The sequence below is a fragment of the Mixophyes fleayi genome, chromosome 2 (assembly GCF_038048845.1).
Source record: "Mixophyes fleayi isolate aMixFle1 chromosome 2, aMixFle1.hap1, whole genome shotgun sequence".
NCBI classification, from domain to species: Eukaryota; Metazoa; Chordata; class Amphibia; order Anura; family Limnodynastidae; genus Mixophyes; species Mixophyes fleayi.
Window position 1 is genome coordinate 264324673 of NC_134403.1, and position 23239 is coordinate 264347911.

The 23239-nt window shown below is 39.9% G+C and overlaps 1 protein-coding gene and 2 non-coding genes across 15 annotated transcripts in view; all 3 read right to left on the reverse strand.

Annotated features, from left to right (window-relative positions):
* The window catches only part of LEMD1 (LEM domain containing 1), a 41959-nt gene extending 25777 nt beyond the window's left edge, over positions 1 to 16182 (reverse strand). For 5 of the 13 annotated variants that reach the window (XM_075196126.1, XM_075196120.1, XM_075196125.1 and 2 more), the window contains exon 1: positions 7821 to 8047. In XM_075196126.1, the coding sequence (XP_075052227.1) occupies positions 7821 to 8021 (201 nt within the window). In that variant the 5' untranslated portion in view covers positions 8022 to 8047. Of the gene's footprint in view, positions 1 to 7820; positions 8049 to 10172; positions 10197 to 10703; positions 10792 to 14847; positions 15074 to 15309; positions 15354 to 15543; positions 15592 to 16087 lie in introns of those variants that run through there. The other 8 variants (XM_075196119.1, XM_075196118.1, XM_075196128.1 and 5 more) reach the window with 7 other exon arrangements.
* TRNAW-CCA (transfer RNA tryptophan (anticodon CCA)) lies at positions 15182 to 15253 on the reverse strand. The gene has a single exon. It is a non-coding gene; the product is annotated as a tRNA-Trp (tRNA).
* On the reverse strand, positions 15718 to 15789 carry TRNAW-CCA (transfer RNA tryptophan (anticodon CCA)). Its single transcript has one exon. It is a non-coding gene; the product is annotated as a tRNA-Trp (tRNA).
* Positions 16183 to 23239: the final 7057 nt, after the last annotated feature.

Below are 23239 nucleotides of genomic sequence, written 5' to 3' on the forward strand. Positions count from 1 at the left end.
TAGATTTAATTTAATGAAGGGAGGAGTTGAAGTTAACCTTTATGATACTATACAGTAAAGCTGCGACAGCACCTATCTGCAGCAATATACAGATTATTTACAAAAAAAACAAAACACCAGTAACTTTTTGTTTGTAATGTTTAACAATGCACTGCAGTGCATGATACTTAATGCATGAAACAAGCAGCAGCAAATCTGTTAGGTTAGCAGCTTCTTCTGCGCATATGTAGGCCTGGGGAGGGTGCCCTGGCATTGTCACTATCAGCAATGCCCTATAGCAGCTACTCCCATGCAGTGATGGTACTTCTACCACTGGGAATAGGGCATGATCATTGATGGAATGTTTTTACCTCATTATCTGCTGGTAAGAAAGAGTAAGGTATACAATACACAAGCTCAAATTAAGACATGTGCAGATCACAAGACATACTGAAAACTAGATTTGGAAATACATATTTTCTAGGTGCAAGATAACATCATAATACAAGAGAAACATTCCGAGGGAACTTTAGCCCCAATTGCAGCATGCAGTGCTGTTCTCTGCTGCACCTATATTTTAGGCTCTGTGTTTCTCCAAAATGAAAATGTAGACAAGGGGGATAAAAATAAAAAAAAATTAGCTTACTAAAGCCCCAGCTCATACATCCACCCTAGAAGAAAATCCTAACTACTTGATTTAAGTATTTATTTATTTTTTTATAATTAAAAATGTTATAGCCTTATAAGGAAATAACTATTTGATTAAGAATATACAGTATATGATTATAAAACATTCCAACATGTCCCATTTCAACTAGTGTATAAAGGCCTGCACCTGTTATTCAGAATTATGTATCAATTGCAATAATGGGAGCTAAACGAATGGTTGTTAAAGACCTTTTTTTTCTATTAAAGGAGTAGCATAAAGATAAAATGTTTAAATATACAGAGTAAAGCTAAATATTTAAACTTTGCAAAGTACTGTATTAAGAAATAATGCATCATTTTAATAACATTTGATTTGCTTCATCTCATACTGACTAAGGCCTTATTTTAAAAGTGTTTATTTATTATCAAGCCCTATCAACACTAATGGATAAAAAGAACGTGTCTGCGTCAATTTGTATGTTGACTGCAGCATTCAGAAGCATTAACGCTCAGTAAAATACATTAGTGTTCTTTTGGGAAGCTCATTTAAGTTTGTAGCACTGCAGGGAAACGGACATGTTAATGAATGCTCTGTTAAAGCAGAGTACAAAGTGGAAAGTATTGTCTATGCTTTAACTGCTTGTGTATGAACCTTAATGGATGACTGTACCTTCACATATCAAAGGTAAAATACACAGCATTTGTTGCACCCTTGTTTTATCCATAGCACAGATCCTTTCTACCCCCACTAAAAGCAGCATTAAGAGAACCTTTAAAACGAGTTAATCCCTGCTTATTCAAGTAGAAAATGTTTTTTGATTGTGTGTAGGGGAAATAGATTTACAAATGACAATATAGTTCTGAGATTTTATGCCACTTCTTTCACCCCCCAGTGTTCTAGGCAACAAGCGATGGTTTGTTGCAAACAGGAGAATCTCCTCTTTCGAGTGAAATGTAAGATTAAGGAAAAAAAACAAACAGTTTATCCTTGTTTAAATACTGAAATTTAAATTGCCTCAACATTTACCCAAATCCTTAATCTGAACCTAGATCATGTTTTCACCCTCAACTATAGGTCTAGTGCTAATCCAAGCCTAACCATAAACCTAGTTCAGGCTCTAAAACTATCCTTAGTCCTAAAAGATCCCCCGTATTACTCAACAAATTTTCAAACTATAATAACCCCTCACACAGTTTTGTACCAGCGGAATCCCTTCTGTTCTCAAGGAAAATGAAGAGCATTGTTAAAGGGATAACAGACCTGAATTAAACTGTTCAGAATTTAAAAATGCCATAAATTACACAATGACTTAAATATGTATTCTTTTCAAACATGGTCTAATAGAAAAGTTAATGCGGTCACTCATTTATTCATTCTAGGAAGGATCAAAGAATAAGTTATTGGAGAGACCATTCACATTTACCGAGGATGCTGTTGAGGCATCTCTCGAGTTCTCTGGAAGAATTGCACTGCGAGTGGAATCAGGGCATGAACTTCCTCCCTCTGAATATACTGAAGGACTTCTGGATTTATCCAATGGGGAGGGAAAGCGTACGAGTATCAGATGGGACCAAGTAAATGACAATGCTTAAATTCTACATGCCCTTGAGGACCATATGTGGTTATAGACTTCCACAATTTGAGGTCTAAATGAGATTTAATCAGCAAGACACATTTTCCAGAACTATTAGCTCATCAGAAGCTTTGAGGTCCTGTAGACTGGAACTTGGTAGGGAAGAACAGCTCACTGTTCTGGCTGGGATGTTGTACGTGTCATCCCGCAAGCTTTAAATGAATGATCCTCGGAAGTAAAATGTTTTTATTTTTATAAATAAGGTGCTTGCTTTTTTAAATCAGAGGATGACTTCCTAGTTTTGTACCGGCCTTTCAACTCTTTGATGGGTTATTTGAGGTTTCAAAATAAGGGTGTTTGTTAGCCCTACGTGCTAGGTCTGCCATGCCCATTGATTGAAGACAACATTCTCTATGAACCGCAGACCCATAATTAAAGAATTGGTCTATTATAAATATAACTGTTGAAGAAGCTCTTAATATGACATTTTGGACGCATATATAGTGAAAAAAAACTTGGATGTATTTTCTCCTTCCTGTTCTGCCTTATCCAACAAGTAGATTAATGGCCCGGCTACATCCCAAATTTTAAACTGAATATTTTTTTTTGCTTTTGATGTACACAGGCATCTTAAGTGGAAGTAGTGTAAGCATTGCTGGGTCAATCTCAGATGCAATAAGCACCTGTACATCAGAGATTTAATGGGAAGAGGAAAAATGCATTATTCACAAGACCAAAAACGTCAGATTTAGGGGTTAAGAGGCCAGAGTGTATGGAACAGCTTGTGAGGGTGCGGTCTGCTGAGCAATCCCGTGATTATGTGCAAATCTCTGACCTTGCCCCCTTTTCACACAGCAAAGATTGAAAAATTTGCTGAGTATTCCGACTGGCTATAGAGAAATTAGTTTAAAACTTCTTCAGTTTAAAACTTTGAAGCCAATGCTTCTGAGATAGTATATGGTAGTCTTGTCTAACACCGCATTTTCAATTAAATTAACAACCATACAATTGCAGAGGACTTTCATGTGTGTTTCAGACTCTCCTCCCTCAGGGCATTAGAATTCTCCATCCTGTTTACACTCCTTAACTTTGTCTAACAATTAGCACCTTATCCTCAGAGGAGCTGTAAGAAATCATTTTAAAAACAGGTTATTTATTTCTAAATTCTTTCTAGGGAGAAATAAGCAGTCGCCACAAAGATGCAATGGACAGTGTTCGATAACGGTCAGCAGAGGTAAAAAAAAACAACAACAAAAAAATACACATTTGAACAGAATACTGTCATTAATGGCTAGAATAGATAATCAACTAGAATATGCCAATAGAAACAATGTTGAGCTATGCATCCTGAAAGGTGCTGCAGCTTTATTTTGCACAAAATGAAGAGACTACTAAAGAACCCAATTAACACACATAACTAAAGAACAAAGTATTTAATGCCAAGTGTCAACTGATCCTCTGCTGTTTTGTTAAACAAAGCAAACAAAATGCTAATCTTCTATAGTTCAGGTTTTATTTAAAGTAATAAACCCTACTATGTGTTGAAATGGGTTCACCAACTAAATGGTAAACAGGTAATTTGCAGAGAACATTTAGAGGATCGTGACACCTGTCTTCCTGTAGTTTGACAAATATGTCAACATCTTCCACAAAGGGTTCTGTTGCCTGGCAACAGCCCTGCACTCCCTGACCTGCTGCCCTGCCTGTCAGCCCAAGAAATTGCTCCCAAGTGAAACACCAGGTTTAATGAGTCCATCGAAAAGCTCATTTCTCTTACAGGAAATTCTGACATTTGTATTAATATTTGTCAAAAGGACTGAAGCTGAATTTTAGATCATCCTTTGAGTTAAAACAAAAGCTAATACTGCAAAGATGAACGACATAATCAGGTGAAAAACAGTCTGAGGTGTATAGTCCATAGCACCTCAATATGCAAAGGTTAGCAACAGTATTTAGTTTTCACAATAGAGACTTACATGCATTGCCCTGATCAAACAGAATTCAAAGATTCCACAAAACATATGAAACTGGTTAATTTATATTAAAATTTCCCCAATTAACAATGGAGCCAAGGATAAGGTACTTGTTCATCCTATCTAGCGGCTGTTACTTTCACACACGTAACCAAATATATGGAAAGGATCAACAGCATAAACTTACTTAAATAAATAATTTTGAATACATACAGCCAGTGACTGAACTACCATTGGTGCAGCAGAAGCAATGCACCGGGGCCCATGGAGATAATCAGGCTCGCTGCATGGCAGATGCAGTGGGTCAGGGGCCACGGCTTCCTCCTCCAGGGCCAACAGCTCGCTAGTTCCGCCTCTGCATACAAAGTAGAGCGCTCTTATGACAAGTGCAGTGTCTGGCGATGTCAGTGTGCAGAAATCAACAGCCACTGTTAAAACAGCACTTACATAATATATCTTAAACTGAACAGTGTTCTCCCCAGCACCTATCTCCCGGGTGCTCCACCCAGCTGTTTTTACTTGCAACCCAGCTCTTGGAGCTCAACAGAGTCCTATTATAATAGAATAAACCATTGTTTCTCTTATTAGAACAGCCACCATATGAGCCCTGCAGCCAGCAGTGTGTGTTATACCACTGATCACCAGTCTGACCAGTCCTGGCAGGTGTGGGCAATATCCTCAAACATTTTTCATTATTATTGCAAAATATTACAACTGCCCCGACCCGGCTGCTTCCTAATGCCACCCAGCTGCTTCTTAATGGAACTTTGCTGGCAAAATTTTCTGGGGAGAACACTGTCGAAGCACTAATTAAATAATGTATCCAAGAGTAGACAGCAGTATCGCTCAGAGGAACCATGTAACAAGGAACAACGTGCGACAAGGATTCCTCCATACCCAATCTCCTGAAGATGCGCCTAGTACATACTGTTGACCAGCTAAAACTTTTATAAACCAAGGAAATCTTTACAATTTGGAAAGCAACATGAGCACGAGACTAGTGTTGCTCTAAATGAGCCCAATGCCCCGAGTAAGCCAGGTCAGGATTATTCAGGCAAATCATGCTGGGATATCTCTGAAAGATAGTTGTGCTGACATCTGTGAGACTCTAAAGGTGGGATCCACCATAGACCTGCACCTTCAGGAGATCAAGTGTCCAGAAACTCATCATCATACTCAGCCTTTGCCAGGTTACAGTGAGGAAGATTGTGGTTTTGTCTTTTGGAACAAGTTTTTAATAATACTTCCGTTTTAGATATATTAGTGACCACAACTTGGACTATTCTTTACTTTAAAGTGGCTAATACATTTCTACACACTTCCTGATGCAAGGCACTAGTGGTCATAAAAATAGTCTGAGAAAGTTATTATTGAAAATTATGGACATAATTAATGACTGTTTGTGCTATGGATCTTATCCATACATTTAGTTCCATATTTTTGAGACTTTTTTTAACTGGATTTATAGCTCCTCCAAAAAACTTAGAGATCCACACATTTGTTTTTCTTTTATTCCTTACACTCAAATTATATAGAAAAAGTATTGTAGGTAAATTACTTTTTTGCGCTGAGGTTTCCCATACAAAATAGGTAGAGTAAATCTAATGAATATATAAAACGGAAAAAAATACTTATATTGGTTGATGGTATAATGTTCAAATTCTTTCAAGAGATCATAGGGAATTGTCTGATGATGAATATACCATGCGGAAGAGAAAGAATATACAATAGTGTAATACTGTATGTTACAACACTATAAAATGTTAAATATCACTTTTATATGATAACTTTTAAATTCTCCAATCCCGATATTTAGGACTAGAAGAACTAGTTCTATAATCAGTGTTACACCATATGTCGGAATAGTCCTGGTAGATATGTAGTGTGGGATGCCCCACAATTCAATCTACTTACACCGTAGATTCTTTAAAATTGGCACTTCAAAATATAGACCTCCGCTCCTCACTTCTTCTCCAAAACCTCTCGATAGATGTAAGAAAAAGAGAGGTATACTTTTTAGGTAGTAGCTAAAAACATTTATTAAATAAAAACATAGATGTTCCTACCGCGGAGTATAAAATAATCAGCATATTGAGTGTGCGCTTTCCCAGCGGGTAGTCCGTGCACGGAGAGATGTTAACGAAGAATCAGCAATGTCCAGATGGAGTAGGTAAGCCTGTTAGACAATCACCGAAACATCCGTATACACGAGTCCCGTCTCGGCCGGCAGACACACAGAGAGAACACGGTGACTGCTACCGTGTTCTCTCTGTGTGTCTGCCGGCCGAGACGGGACTCGTGTATACGGATGTTTCGGTGATTGTCTAACAGGCTTACCTACTCCATCTGGACATTGCTGATTCTTCGTTAACATCTCTCCGTGCACGGACTACCCGCTGGGAAAGCGCACACTCAATATGCTGATTATTTTATACTCCGCGGTAGGAACATCTATGTTTTTATTTAATAAATGTTTTTAGCTACTACCTAAAAAGTATACCTCTCTTTTTCTTACATCTATCGAGAGGTTTTGGAGAAGAAGTGAGGAGCGGAGGTCTATATTTTGAAGTGCCAATTTTAAAGAATCTACGGTGTAAGTAGATTGAATTGTGGGGCATCCCACACTACATATCTACCAGGACTATTCCGACATATGGTGTAACACTGATTATAGAACTAGTTCTTCTAGTCCTAAATATCGGGATTGGAGAATTTAAAAGTTATCATATAAAAGTGATATTTAACATTTTATAGTGTTGTAACATACAGTATTACACTATTGTATATTCTTTCTCTTCCGCATGGTATATTCATCATCAGACAATTCCCTATGATCTCTTGAAAGAATTTGAACATTATACCATCAACCAATATAAGTATTTTTTTCCGTTTTATATATTCATTAGATTTACTCTACCTATTTTGTATGGGAAACCTCAGCGCAAAAAAGTAATTTACCTACAATACTTTTTCTATATGTGATTTATACTTTGGTGTAAAGTTTTAATTATCTGATTTGCAGCAGTGGTATATGTAGCGCTGTAAGGGTATTATATACTTTACTAATTTACTCAAATTATAAAAAATTACTAAAATTAAATGAGTTCGGCATAACTTCGATTTTTATTTCTTCTCTTGTAACTACAAAATTCAAACATTTTTAGATTTGGCATTGTAAGCTTTCTTACAACGCCAACTATCATTTTATTTTAGTCCACTCCACGTCCCCCTACTCTAACCTAAAGGCTGTCATGACACCCCTGGCATCTGACAGTCACAACTGACTGGCTGGCAGCAGGAAAGAGATCATTGATTCGTATTGTGATTGCCATTCTCTGCACACATTGATGTTCAGTAGCAGTCAAAAGAAAAGTGTGCATCTGACATTCATGCTTGATTTTCACCAATATGCTAGTCGTCTGCTTGTTTCACCAATGTTTTTTGTTCTGTCCTAATAGACTAGTTTACAATACTGCTAACAGAAGTCATTTACATGGAAAGCTGCAGAATTTCGCATTGCAACTACAAAAAGACCAGCTTTCATCTGCTTCTGGAAATATTGTCACTTATCTCAGAATGATGTCTTTTACAAGGACTCTACATGCTACAGACCCCCCACACATCCCAAAACTCACACAGCACTTACATCATTCTCTGACAACATATCCTCATCATCGCTTGAAAAGTCAGCAGCTTCTTTGTCTTTGGGGAGAATGTGCTTAAGGTAGAGCTGCAAATAGACTGCTTTCCTGTGATCACCCTGAGGCAACGGCACATTATGTGAAATTAACACGCTTTTCAATTGATCTTTGGAGAACTGAGATGGATCGCCTGCATGGGCCGGCATGACTGCTACTGGTCAGAATGAACCTACAGTGAAATGTCAGACAGCTGCTAGATGTGTAATTCAAACTGCTTACTGGCAACTCTGCTTTATTTAAAGAAGCATTACATGCTCTGGATGATTGCTGGTCATCCAAATGTAAATGCAATACCTTATAAAATAGTAGGCACATTAACTGTACATCTATATCCAAAGTTACACTTAGACCGGTCTTACAGGCAGATGGCAGAGGAGAAAACACATAAAATATACTGATACATAGATATGTCTACTTTCTGTAAGTGTACAACATTTCACACTCCGTTAGAAATGTAAATGCCCTTGTAACTGTATATTGATTGCAAATGCTGACTGGGAAGGCTGTGCACAGGGAGCAACAAATCTAAGCATACATTAATGGCCTGACCTCCAGACTCGCATCCATACACATGATAGATCTGCTCTTTGCTCTCTATAGAAAGTATGGTTGCTTTTATTATCAACATATCACAGCACCATTATTTTTTTAAAGAAGGTGCTCAGACCAGAAACTTACAAAGTCTGTAACAAGCATATGTGTGTCAGCGCTATCTTTTAAATGGCCCACATGATGTGGTAAACTATCGTTTTTCAGTGACTCCTGGGGGTATAATTACTAAACTGCGGGTTTGAAACAGTGGAAATGTTGCCTATAGCAACCAATCAGATTCTAGTTATTTATATAGTACATTCTACAAAATGACAGCTATAGTCTGTTTGGTTACTATAGACAATATCTTCATGATCTCTTTAAGAACCTAGGACTTATATGGCATTTGTTAACATAATTAGGTTTGGAAGTCAAACATCACAGATACAAAGCATGTTTCAGGTAATATGAAAAGCAGACATTCACTTTGTATGTACAATGTAGATGTATAGAATTGCAGATATATAGAAGGGGGGGGGGGGTTACTTTTCTACGGCTTCTATTACCACCTCTACACTAGTCAGACTTCAATGTATATACACCATCTCACTGGCTCATAGTGGATTTGGATGTCCCTCCTCGCTCAATCTAAGGGCGGGGTAATCAATTGTGTATGATGGGCTGAACATCGTGGCTGTGCTCATTTCCAAGTGCTATGGTACCCCAACATTGCGGATTATCCTGGATACTTCTCTGGGTGCAAAAAGAAATATGCAATATTACATCGCCCCGTAGATGCCCCCCGCGACCGTACCGGAGGCACTCCGCGGACAATTCAATTCCTCCCTGTAGAAGATTCTAAAGGAGGGATTCAATTGTCCGCAGTGGCTCTGGAAAGATCGTGGGGGCACTCGACAGCGATGTAACATCACAGATTTCTGCTTGCACCCTGTGATGTTTGGCGGCACATCGCACTCAATTGATTATCCTTAACGTACGTAAAACAATGCCAGCAATTCCACTATCATCCGTACTCAATGCTTGCTGTCTCAGGATAATGGACTACAACCTCTCAATCCTGAGAGCCTGCCTAAAAGTTGCTCATTTACAAGTAGCCACCTACGTGAACTGAAATATCTGCTTAACAGCTATAAAATATGTGCATCTCTCAAATAAAATACCGAAACATCTTACTATGTCATTGCCCTCCACAGACTGCTGCTTCTTCAGTCTATTATGAAAGGATAGAAGGCACGCCAAGCTTACCAAATCGCCTCTAAAACCGTATATCAGGACGAAATGCTAAATGCTATGTGTTTAACCTAAGACAATCCAGTTTTAGGTAGCCACATGTCTAAGTTTTCTACCAAATGCGCACTATGCTTGTCCAAGGACCTATTGCACAAAAACTTTCCCAAACATTTCTCAAACGTATAGGACTTCTCTAGAATAGCATCTCCACATTGAAATATTCTTCCTCTCCTCAACATTCAGGTACATGTACACAGGCACCAAGGCTTCAGTTCATCTGCATTCACCGCACTGTGGACCGATCTAACCGTGGAGTTCCACTGAGCTATATGGTGAAAGCAGAAACAGTGAAGCACGACACTGCAAAAGCATAGAGATGAACAAATCTTCATGGTTACATCTGTGTACTGTGCAGTCACTGCTCTGTGAAAATATCCAAACTGAGCTGGGGCAATAATGTAGGTTGTGTATGTAGCCTTCAGCAGTTGCTGAAACCCCACCTTCTCGGTGCTTACCGGCTTAGTTTCTGGTCATCAACAATATCAACATTTATGTCAATCCTCTAATAGGCTCCCATAATGCCAACTCTCTAATAGGCTTCCGTACAAGCTGCAATTCTATCTGTAATTAGGTTTAGATCTCAGTGGCTGTTTATTGTACTGCTTAAGGGTCCTCGATGTATGCGAATGAGTGCATGTGGCCATTGAAAGATAGTACTAATAATGCCTCAACGTATCTATTATTTTGGCCTTAGCACTGGACATCCAGAGCGTTCAGCTATGGTCCCACATATGCCTGCCAAAATTTAACAGATTCATATCACTTAGATTGAGGGGATCCCTTAAATAATAATAATTTCCACTTTCAAACAAAAGGATGCCATTAAATATATTAGTCCCAAATATTTATATCTGGCAATACAACATGATACCTGTGAGCTTTAGCTTACATTATCAGTACCTGGTCACCTATGCAGTAATGTTTGTTTAGTTTGGTTAACAGAAAAGGCTATGCAGCTTAGGGATGCCCCCTTCATTTTGTATTACCTAGTCTGCAGCTCTGAGCAAGCTATACAAGATTCCAATACTAGCTCATGCAACCAGGCAGCTTGGCGATGCTGTCACAGGAGAGAGACAAATGCTGTTTAGTGCTTCTATTGGATGCATTTTTTGCAATGGATTGTGTGAATTGTAGTTTATTGCCACAATCATTGCACACGTGTAATGTAACTGCAGGTTGTACTTCCCCGCCAGCTCTGTATTTTGAAAAGATACAAAGCTATAAACGTGCTACTGGGATTTACAGAACCTCCTGCAAAAAGGTATTTCTCAGCCACAACAGTACAAAAAGAAAAGAAAAAAAGACCTCTCCTGGACAAAAATGAGCTTTATGATAGATATTAAAGATGGAGTTATGCCTACCCCACACCATGTGTATATTGTAAATAGCTGAATAACTGTTTACATAACAATACACCAATCAGCCACAACATTAAAACCACTAACAAGTGAAGGGAATAACATGGATTACCTTGATACAATGGCACCTGTCAAGGGGTGGGATATATTAGGGAGCAAGTGAACAGTCAGGTTTGGAAGTTGATGTTTTGAAGCAGGAAAAATGGGCAAGCATAAGGGTCTGAGCGACCCTGACAAGGACCAAATGTTGTTGACTAGATGACTAGGTCAGAGCATCTCCAAAACGGTAGGTCTTGTGGGGTGTTTCTGGTATGCAGTAATTAGTACTTAACAAAAGTGGTCCAAGAAAGGCTAACCCGTGAACTGGAAACAGGTACCCATGACTCATTGATGGGCGTAGGCTAGCCCATCTGGTCCAATCCCACATAGAGCTACTGTAGCACAAACTGCTGAAAAAGTTAACGCTGGCTATGATACAAAGGTGTGAGAATACACAGTGCATCGCAGCTTGCTGCATACAGCCGCAGAACCGTCAGTCAGAGAGCCCATGCTGACCCCTGTCCACCACCTAAAGTAACTACGATGGGCACATTAGCGCCAGACTGGACCATGGTGCAATGGAAGCAGGTGGTCTGGTCTAATGTATCATGTTTTCTTTTACATCAAAACTTTTTGCTTGTGACTCCCCCACCCTACCCCTCTCACCTACCTTCCCTCACATCCAATGTCTTTATTGTAATGTAATATGGTTTAAAGTTTGAATGGTTAGTGCAGTACTTGATGTATATAGTGTAGGACGTAATGTCTTGTACTTTATGCCCTGTATTGTACTAAAATGTATGCATGATCATGTATTACGGTGTACACTTGAATGAAACGTATGACCTGTGTTTTTTCAATCAAAATCTGTTATCAGATTATTGCGAGTAAACAACAATTTGTTTTTTTATACAATGTAATGTTTTTTAATGTTAGTCATTTTTTGTACAATTTTTGTTTATTCATAGTTTTATACAAAATAAAGCCCGGTGAGTGTGCATTATTTACCTGGGGAAGGATGGCACCAGGATGCACTATGGGAAGAAAGAAAGCCATTGCTCTGGGCAATGTTCTGCTGGGACCTGGTATTCATGTGGATGTTATTAAACATTATTGTAGGCCAAGTAGCTCTTCATCATCATCACCATTTATTTATATGGCGCCACTAATTCCGCAGAGAACTCACTCACATCAGTCCCTGCCCTATTGGAGCTTACAGTCTAAATTTCCTAACACACACACAGATAGACATGGAGAGAGAGACTAGGGTCAATTTGATAGCAGCTAATTCACCTACTAGTATGTTTCTCAAGTGTCGGACAAAAACCAGAGCACCCAGAGGAAACCCACGCAAACACGGGGAGAACATACAAACTCCACACAGATAAGGACATGGTCTGGAATTGAACTCATGACCCCAGTGCTGTGAGGCAGAATTGCTAACCACTTAGCCACCATGCCGCTCTTCATGACAACAGTATTCCTTGATGGCAGTGGCCTCTTTCAGCAGGATAATGTGCCCTACCACCAGGGGCGGATCTAGAAAGTAATTGTAGAGGGGGCGATTTAGTCCCCGCCCCTTTTTGACACCTAAAGCTGCCTGCGGCTGCACACTATGTGCAGGTCCATTCGGTAGAGACAGTGTGCTGCCCCAATTGTGTTTTAACACAATCAGAGCAGCCAGGCAGCACACTCTCCCTGCCTGTCTCTGCCGAACGGACCTGCACATAGTCTGCAGCCGCCGGCAGTAAGTCCCTGCTAGGGGGAGCAATCGCCCCCCCCCCCCCTGGATCCGCCACTGCCTACCACACTGCAAAACTTTTTCAGGAATGGTTTGAGGAACATGACAAGAGTTCAAGCTGTTGTCTTGGTCTCCAAATTTTCCAGATATCAATCTGATCGAGCATCTGTGGGATGTGCTGAAAAAACAATTTTTAGCCATGGAGACCCTACCTCAACTTACAAGATTTAAAAGGACCTGCTCCCAGATACCACAGGACACCTTCACATGTCTTGTGGAGTCCATGCCCAGACAGGTCAGTGCTGTGTTTGCAGCACAAGGGGGATCTACACAAAATTAGGCATTCATTGGCAAAACTTGCTGTGTGTACGCATTCCCTTTTAGCCTCTGGTCCACGCCTTGAATATAGCAGGGATCGGAATATGTTCCTGGGTATGGGGCAGCGCCACATTCACAAACTCCGGCAGGAAGGGGACTGGAAATTCCAGCATTCACCCTGACTGCAAGTACGAATGTTAGAGATCACCCCCATTTCCTTTATAAAAGCATTAGGACTACAGCCTTGTGCTTTTACATGGTATTACAATTTCTCTTTCTTACAATATCATAACTAGAGCAGAATTTGGAGAGGAAAAGGAGTGCAACTAAAGTTTCACATATCTAGCACTGGAAGGGGGGGGGGGGTGGCACTTTGAAAGCTTTGTGTTTTGAAGCTGAAAGGTATACTAATGGGGCATTGTGATTAAATTTAAAGCAGTTGAAAATTCAAAAAGCTAAACCAATTATTGTTTTTACAATGTATTCACATAACTATTCATCATACAAAAGTAAAAAAACATTTGCTGATGACCATTGTCTTCATATGCATAGGGGACAAAACTTCTTTTGGAGGCTTTTCCATTGCCAAGGATACATTAGCATGTTTATACAAAATATGAAAAAGAACATACTTTAGCTTTCCTATTGTGCTGACCTATGCCATTTCTTGGTGTTTTATATGCTTTAACACAAAAAATTGAAATAAATTGCTATTGTGTCCAGGCCCATATGGTTTCACTGTGTTTTGTGGTACAAAAATGCTAGTATGTCCATTCATAATAAGCTTAGTCAGTTGCAGTGACTGATATATTTATAGTGAATATGGGATTAGCAGTAATATTTGTGACAGCTATTTTTGCTTTGCAAAGCTATATAGTGCCCAGATACTAGGTCTGTTTTCACTGACCTGCTACACTGCTATGGTGAGGTGTGCAGTGGGTAACTAGTAGAGCAGTTTTAAAGGACAACTGTACTCAAAAATGATTTTGCCTAGTTAAAATAAAACTTACAGCTCACTGAAATAACTCCCTGTATTTGAAATATGAATTTTGCTGCCATCTTACATATAAATTAATGAAGAACTGTCCTTCTGTAGTAACATTTCTAACTATGATCATGAGCTATTTCAGTTAGTAGTGTTAGTTGTAGTGCCAACAGAGGAAAAATCAATTGCCCCTTTAGGCACACACAAATCTATGCATTAATATGAATTGCTCAATGACACATGCCAATTTAATAAAATGTTTATCAACACAGATTTTGGGTGCCACTTAACTCAGCCCACCTGTCATTTCTGGTATAACTGTGTTCCCCCAATCTCTGTGCTACCTGGCTCTGTTCCCCACCCATGCTGGTCCCACAAATACAGCCTGTGTGCCCATTCCCCACATTGAAGATAAAAAAAAAAAAACCTTGAATGACAAGTGGGTGTAGTCAAGTTAAGCCCATTTAAGTACACACTTTTTTTTATCATGGATATGTGTCGTTGAACAAACTAGCTCCTAAACCACAGTGGTGTCCAAGGCACAAATGGGCTGGAACTGTAGTTAAAATAAATCTGGTTGCTGTGGGTTCCACCATATGTCTACATACTATTAAACAAACACACTTTTCACACAATAATAGCTTTACAGACTGTCAGGAGCGCAGAGAAGTCTTAACTATTTAATTTACCTTTAGCGTCACAAAAGAATTGTAGGAAAAACACCTTGCCCAAATTATCTGCGTATGTCCAGATTTACCAGCGCATTTACACCAGTAGTTTACATAAAGTAAGGAGATTTCACGCCCTCAGTGGTGAGAAATGTGACTAGAAAAGTCGCATCCTGATGAGAAACTGCCCATCACCTGCATTTACATGTGCATGCTGCATGTGTATAAACAACGGTTTGGAACGCAATATTTAAAATAACAAATACCTAATCGATAAAAAAAAAAAAAAAAGTCCCGGACTTCACCATTAAAGTTCTAATCATGGAAAAAGAAAAAGAAAAAGAAAAAAAAGATATGACCCCGACGTGATTCGAACACGCAGCCTTCTGATCTGGAGTCAGACGCGCTACCGTTGCGCCACGAGGTCTGCGGTATGCCAATTGCTCCATCACTACACTGGACATCATATGCAGACACACTCACCACTCCAGCTCCGGAACTACAAGTCGTGGCCTGAAATAGTACAATCTGGAGCGTGTTTTCATTGACGAAACAAAATCAAAGTGGGTGGAGTATAAACACAGTTGGTATGACTTTGCACTTAGTGTAATCTGCTGATACAAGGCGCATTATATAACACCGGTTACTTTATCGCGGGTAGCATAAAAAACAAAGCGAATGTAAAAAAATCAAACAAGGAAAAAAAAAAACAAGGACCTTTTCATGGGAAAGGCCAAAAATACTCAACATAAGAGTAAAAGCCAATCATTCCACATGCCATCAACTAGCTTCATACATGTGCTGGCAGGTCTGGATGAATACTTATATAATATTCCATACATGAAAAATAAAAGTAAAACATTTTTATATAGATTAAAGAAAAAATACTAATGACCCCGACGTGATTCGAACACGCAGCCTTCTGATCTGGAGTCAGACGCGCTACCGTTGCGCCACGAGGTCTTCGACTCCAGTCATTCCCTTCCTTCTCTTTTACCCAAACTGTCCCGTCTTATGTCTACTATTTACTGCTGTTGTATATCAATTGAGTTCAGACCGCGGCATCACCAAACCCCACAACTTGCTCCGGACTGCATATTATTAGTACCCAACTTGCTCCGGACTGCATATTATTAGTACCCAACTTGCTCCGGACTGTATATTATTAGTACCCACAGCATTCGGTTATATTCTTGTGTTTCCGCCATATACATATAATGCATAATACATCGGTTCCCACGCTGCATAACCCTCTGCTCACCTGGAGCTGCAGGTGTCAGTGTCACTTATCTCCAGACACGCCCATCCCCGCAAGGCTTTGAAACTTCCCGCTGATCAAACTATCCCAGCACGTAGAAGGGGAACACACTCTCTATAACGTCCCCGGTTTGGCAGATACTTAAGGTTAGACGGGTACTGTAAATTAGTCCTAAATGTACCTTTACAGATTAACCCCTATCCCTCATAGCGACAGTGGTCGAAGGTAAGAAGACAAGATGCAATTATGGACTCAGAAATAATTTCCCCTTTGAACCCAAAATAGATGCGCCCAAAGATTTTGAAGGCAGTACGCACACGCATGCCTGACAGATACAGAGAAACATTGAGTTAGCATAGGAATTGGATATAGGTTTAGGACGGTAATGACCATTGTATAATTGTAAAATAATTTACTGTATACTAGATCACTAGATTTGATTGTGCAGCATTGATTTATGTTAGCTAACATTCTTTTCTATTAGAAACTTTGTTCTTGCTTTTTTTTTATTTATTATGCACCTTCAATACCATAGTCTATCAAAGTTTCCATACAGTGCTATAAGTTTAAAATGAAATATTGGTACTCTCTATCTATCTGTCTATCTCTTATATTAAAATCCTTATGGGAAGGGGCCCTGCACCACAATTCAGCTCCATCACTAGGTGCAGTATTGCTATCATACATTATATAGTGCCAATAGATTACACAGCTTTCTACAATCAGAAAATTTTATTTAGACACATCAGTAGTCCCTAATGCAGTGGAATTTACAATCTAATTCCCCTGGTGTCCCTGCAAGACTATCCTTTAATTTTAAATCCGCCTCTCTCCTACTCTGTGCTCCTTCAAACGTGCGCTGAAAACCCACCTCTTCCTTAAAGCCTACTAACCATCCGCATAACCCCTTCATCTCCTCCACTCGCTCTCTCCCTTGCCTCATCTGGCTCCACTTGTGCCTGTTCTGTTTTCCCTCCCTTAGGATGTAAGCTCACTTGAGCAGGGCCCTCTTTCCTCCTGTCTCCTCACTTGTTCTTCTGCTCCGTGTTTATTGCTTTAACCTGCCTGGAGCTCCTGAAGTACTGGTATCTCTGTTTATTGTTTTGTACTGTTTCACCCTGTATAGTGTACTGTTTGTATGGTGTACGGCGCTGCGGAAATCTTGTGGCGCCTAACAAATAAAGGATAATAATAATAACTCTATGTACACTGATTCAAGCATATGTCATTTTTGGAGCTCAAGCAACTATGCATGATTTAAAGTTGACTTGCAAAAAATGCATCAAAGAAGCACGTATGCTTTAGCTGCATTGAGCAGAAACCAATTGAATGAATAAAACAACATGAAAACTACAGGATTCTGCAGTTGAAAAATGCAAATGCAGTGCTCTAGCAATCACTGCTATGAACAGTGACATCAATGCATTTAAGTTATTTATTTTTTAATGTTTTCATGAGTCATAAATACATGAAATCCAAATTCTTGTCCACTCAGAAATTACATTTTGCTCACCAGACCCCCCCCTTCCCTAACAAGCAGAAATGTGTGGGGAACATATCAGGGACCCCTGCAGTTCTGGGGTACTTCCAACACAGACATTCATAGCATGATCCTTGCCTCTGTCCATTCATCACCTATATTAGAGATTAACAGAGCTGTTTGATTTTCAAATATCAAATCTTGTCAAAAAGGGTATATTATCTAATGCACCACTGGGGAGAAGCGAGGACTCCACAACTGTGGACACTCCTGCCATGGGAGCACTGCATTTCTGCTGTTCAATCTTTGCTATATGCTGGATATTGGGGTTGTAAAGTAAGCTGAAATTATTCCAGTATAAGTACCCGCTGGTGTTAAAAGGTTGTATTTAATATGCATTTCTAAGTTAAGCGTATGTAAACGCATGCATAAAGAAAAATCATTCTTCAAATAAAAACATGAATGCCAGTGTATGTAGCCAAACAGGCTTTTCATCATCATCAGCATTTATATAGCGCTACTAATTCCGCAGCGCTGTAAAGCAAACTCACTCATATCAGTCCCTGCCCCAATAGAGCTTACAGTTTAAATTCCCTACCGTACATACACACACACACACACAGACTAGGGTCAACTTGAAACCAGCCCATTAACCTACCAGTATGTTTTTGGAGTGCGGGAGGAAACCGGAGCACCCGTAGGAAACCCACGCAAACACAGGGAGAACATAAAAACACCACACAGATAAGGCCATGGTCAGGAATTGAATTCATGATTCCAGCGCTGTGAGGCAGAAGTACTAACCACTAAACCACCGTACTCTGGAATATCCCTCTTTGAACCCAGGCACACTTGATGCTTGATCCACGCTTACTTAACATTCACTGGGAAATTGAATTTTCCTCTTGGAACCCATACTATCAAGACACTGGTTCCAGATTGTGTTGTATAGAATAGTATAGCCAGCAGTGGCTTGCCCAATCTCTTCACCAGCATAGTAAGCTCTCGCAGTCTACCTGTGTCTGCATGTGTTGCTTGTCCCACCAGAAGAGCATGTGTTGGCAGTTCCGCAGGTGTATTGCTCACAAAAAAACACTTCCACTTAAGGCTGCAGAGAGATGTAGTCTTCTCAGCATCAAAGCACTGGTAAACTCCTCAGGACCACCTGAGGTGGGCAGTGCTTGTCTGTTTAACTCTGGTGCTGACAGTACTTCTTAGGCAGAACTGCACAAGGACTGCCTTTATATTGGTCATGGTCATGGTCAAGTGATGGGTAGTTATAGGATGTGGGTGTATGTGGTCAGTACCTTGTGAAGGAGAAGGATGAACAATTCCTTGTTAAGGGCCTGCAAAGCTTTGTGCCTCAACATGTTCTTTTGTGATATTTTTCATCCTTCCCCTGAATATCTGTCTTCTATGAGCCTCATAATTTCTGTCAGGATCCACATTCTTACTCTTGTTGCAGGTTGCTTTCCAGTGAGCAGATGGATCTATTGGTGTTACTGCTGAGGCAACAGACAATGAAGGTGTCTCCAGTTCTGCATTGCTGCAGCTTTATCCTCAATGAGTATGACTGACACCCCTTCTATTGAGTCTCAATCAATCTTTTCCAAGTTGCCTGAGGTTCTGAAAGGGAAAACATTATTTAGCAATGCCTCAAAATAAGGAGGCGTCCTAGGGGTAAATACCAAATTAAGATCAGGGGGTAAATGTATCAAGCTGAGAGTTTTCCAGCGAGTTTGAAAAGTGGAGATGTTGCCTATAGCAACCAATCAGATTCTGGGTATCATTTTGTAGAATGTACTAAATAAATGATAGCTAGAATCTGATTGGTTTTTAGAACCTGCTGGAAAACTCTCAGCTTGATACATTTACCCCCTGCTCTTAATTTGGCCTAGATTGTTGTGAAGTCACTCTTGAGTGAATCCCTCATTCAGTTCCAATGAGTCATTACAAGGTGCTCTATAAAGTAAAATAAATAGTACTTAAACAATACAAAGAAAGCATAACACTGCATTTTCCTTGATAAGTAATATGGTATGCAGCGATTGTTTTGACTTTTTTCTGTTTGATCTACTATTTTAATCTGCTTATACATTATAGTAATATGATATACCTGCCATGCATACATTTTTTTATTTTATTTTAATAGATATGCATTTGTTATTGTCACATCTAAAATCTGTTCAGAGTTTGCCTAGTGGTATCAAATATATCTGGAAGCGCTTCAATAGCAGCTGGAGCGAATAGCCACAGACCAAGGTTCTGTATGCAAGCAATATTCTCTATTTATTAATACAAAGTTACAAGTCTTTATAGCCTTCTGAATATATGGGATTTATACGTCATAAGCTTATAGCAGTGCACAGAATATGCTCTGAGTTGTCTTTTCTCACGTAGTCTTGTGGTGTTTAGTTTTCTCCCTCTTCTCAGGCCTGATATGCCAATTATTGTTATCTATGTCTTGTTAGCTACATCTCAAGGCCTTGGGTTTACATCTTGCAAAAACTGCATTTCAGCAGAAAATTAATAATCTCTTGTAAGCAACTAAAATATCTATGCAAGTTACAAAAATGGCTGAACAAAGGCTTCATGAGGCCTTAACAAAAAAAAGTCATATTTAACATTTCCCATCTTTTAGTGAATTTTCTGCCCTATCGCCTATCTATCCTGTCTATCTCCAGAACCACATTCTTATTGTCGATCCTGCAGCAGGCCACATGTGTAGGGTTGTTCACCTTAGGAAGTTGTCAACCCATCCCCCACCAGTAATAAGCCTATGATCCTCCTTGTCCTAACTTGATTTGCGAGGCGTTGCAGTGAACATTTATCTAGGAAAAGTCTCTTAGTAAGTAGTCAATGACTTTATGGTAGTTCTGCAAGCTTTGCATGTTCTTTGTTCAGTCTTTAGTAGTTTCTTGTTGCAAACTGTGCAGTTCTTTGGCTTTGCTAGTGGGAAAGATTCATGACACTCATCAGGTCTGGATTCAGCGGTAATTTCTGTGATCATCAGAGGTTCAGTGGTTCCGTTTTTGGAGAGACAACAGTCAAGTGTCAGTAACTTCTTAAACAGCCATATAATTAGTTTTATTATCACATATACAGTCAACAGGAGTGCCAAACCCCTTGCTACTTTTGCCAATATTCCTGATATCCAACATGAATTATTACTGACAACTTTGCTGATGAGGTTATGCATCTGCACAAAGCCATTTCAGAGTTTACTCCCCTATGGGGGGAATTCAGTTGGCCGCATTACTGTTAAAAGTAACACGGCCTGTGCATTATTACCATTATTACGGCAAAAGTGCGCGTAATTTCCGTTATTACGGTAGTTCTAACGCCGGCTTTTTGCTCGCAGCTCCCTGAAAGCTGGGCTAAATCTACCGTAATAACGGTAATAGTTTTAGCCCAGCGGTACTTTGGGTGGAATTGAATTCCCCCCTATGAGTGCAAATTGTTGAGCACTCCTTCCCCTTCTGTTTCTTACAGTGGCATAGGCAATATGTTACTTCATTGTCTGTTTCACACTGGGTTAGGGAGGCCTTGATCCGTACTTCAGTCACAACTATTCTGGCAAGACATATCAATACCATAAGATAGTACATTTCTATTTATCATAACAAGACTCCCCTGATTTGAAGACTTTGCAGTGTGATGCGTGAATTCAGGTGTCATTTCCCTGTACTTTCACTGCCATGGGAGTCGTCAACTGGACTTGATAAGGACCCTCGTATCTGGGTTCAAGACTTCTCCTGACGTGCTTTCTCACGACAACCCAGTCCCCTGGTTGCAGTCTGTGTATACCTGTATCAAAATTAGGGTCTGGAATGTAAGGGAACACTTGACCATGTATTTCAGTTAGTTGGTTCTGTAATAAGACAACATAGTTCAACAAATCACCATGTACATGCTGTAGAAAATAACAGCCTGTTCTGGTTGCTGTGCCAAACAGAATCTCATATGGTGTTAAACCTGTGTCTTCCCTAGGAGTGTTTCTTACTGAGTGCAGGGCCAGAGGTAAACATGAGATCCATGGCAGGCCTGTTTCAGCCATTATTTTTTGCATTTTCAATTTCAGAGTACCATTAAGGTGCTCCACACATCCCGAACTTTGGGGTCTGCAGTGGGTGTGAAGGACAGATAAGATTCCCATGTCTTTTAACAGTTCCTGGAATCCTTGCCCCATAAAGTGTGTCCCTCTGACACTTTCAATGACCTCTGGTACCCCATATCTGCAGATTGCCTCACTTAAAATTTTCTTGGCTACTGTCTTAGCATTTGCTTTCCTACACGCCCACGCCTCCAGCCAGTTACTAAAAAGGTCGACACAGATAAGCACATTCTCAAATCCCAAGCATTTGGGAAGTTGTATAATGCAAAAATAATGTAGCCAGATTCAACATTGTGCACCGTTTAAGTGTAACATTACTGGGAGTTAATAAGTATAATAGAACAGACCTTAAGGGCGCTTCACTAAGGTGTGCAGCCGTGTACCCACCCCAGAGCTTCCACCAAAAACTCAAAAATAAATACACAGTAACACACAGATGGGTACGTACACTGGCGCTACCGTCTTAGACTCACAGGGAACCTCTGAAAAGAGGACTGTATCACCTCAATCCTCTCGTCATGCGAGGTACATAATACAAGAAAAAACAAAGAAGAAACAAAGAAAAAACATGGCATAATAACGTAGGACACTCAATAAAGTCCACCACCATTATGGGGTATAAGGTAATCCTCCAAAATGGGTGATGTCAATGAAAACTTCCAGTAAGCACCCGTGGTATATTCTTCAATTCTCTCCCCCTTAGGGTATATGCTTACATAACAGAAGATCAATATGCGCCTGTAGGGTTGTGCTCTGCTCCCTTAACAGTGTTGCAGTGTATGTTTTCTTTCACTCAACTCCAACATGTAGATATAAAAAGAAGAGAAAGCAAAGCAACCACAATAGTGCATTATCACAAAGCACATTTATTATCCATAAAAACAATCTGAATGATTAGAGTCAATAGTGTGGACCCGTACCAAGTGTAAAGCATAAAAGTGCATGCGTTTAAATATTCACTGCTGCAGTTCAGTTCCAATATAAACAGCACTGTCACCTGTACACACGATAACCGGGTCACCAGCCGCCAACGCGTTTCAACCCACAGTCCAGGGTCTTTTTCAAGGCATGACTCTTACAATCCAAGTCCCAGTTTAAATACTCTTCATTCCCTGCTGATCACGCAGAGGCGCTGACGGAGTGTTCACAGCGTGACTCACTCAATGACCACGCCCCCCTTCCAAAACGAGGTCTGGTTGAGAATAACTTTATGCATCCCAGACATCTGAACATCACACTGTTCATACGGAGATCACATCGTCTGTCTGTTCTTTTTTCAGACTGAGATCTAATACATGAGATCTCCTGTAGTGGAATTATGTGTTTCATTAAAGCTGTGCTGAGCAGGGGTCTGTTGATTCAAAACAGGTGTTACTAGCCAGGGGTGCCACCCATATCCACAATCACAAAGTGGTGTTTAGTTGTTAATGCAGGATGTTCACAGAAGATGATCACTTTGTAAATGCAGAGTAATCAGGAACAGTGCAGGAAACACTGGAACCTAGAGCCAAGACCTATCCAAAGGAGAGAAGTGTGTTGTTCTGGCCAGAACAACACACTT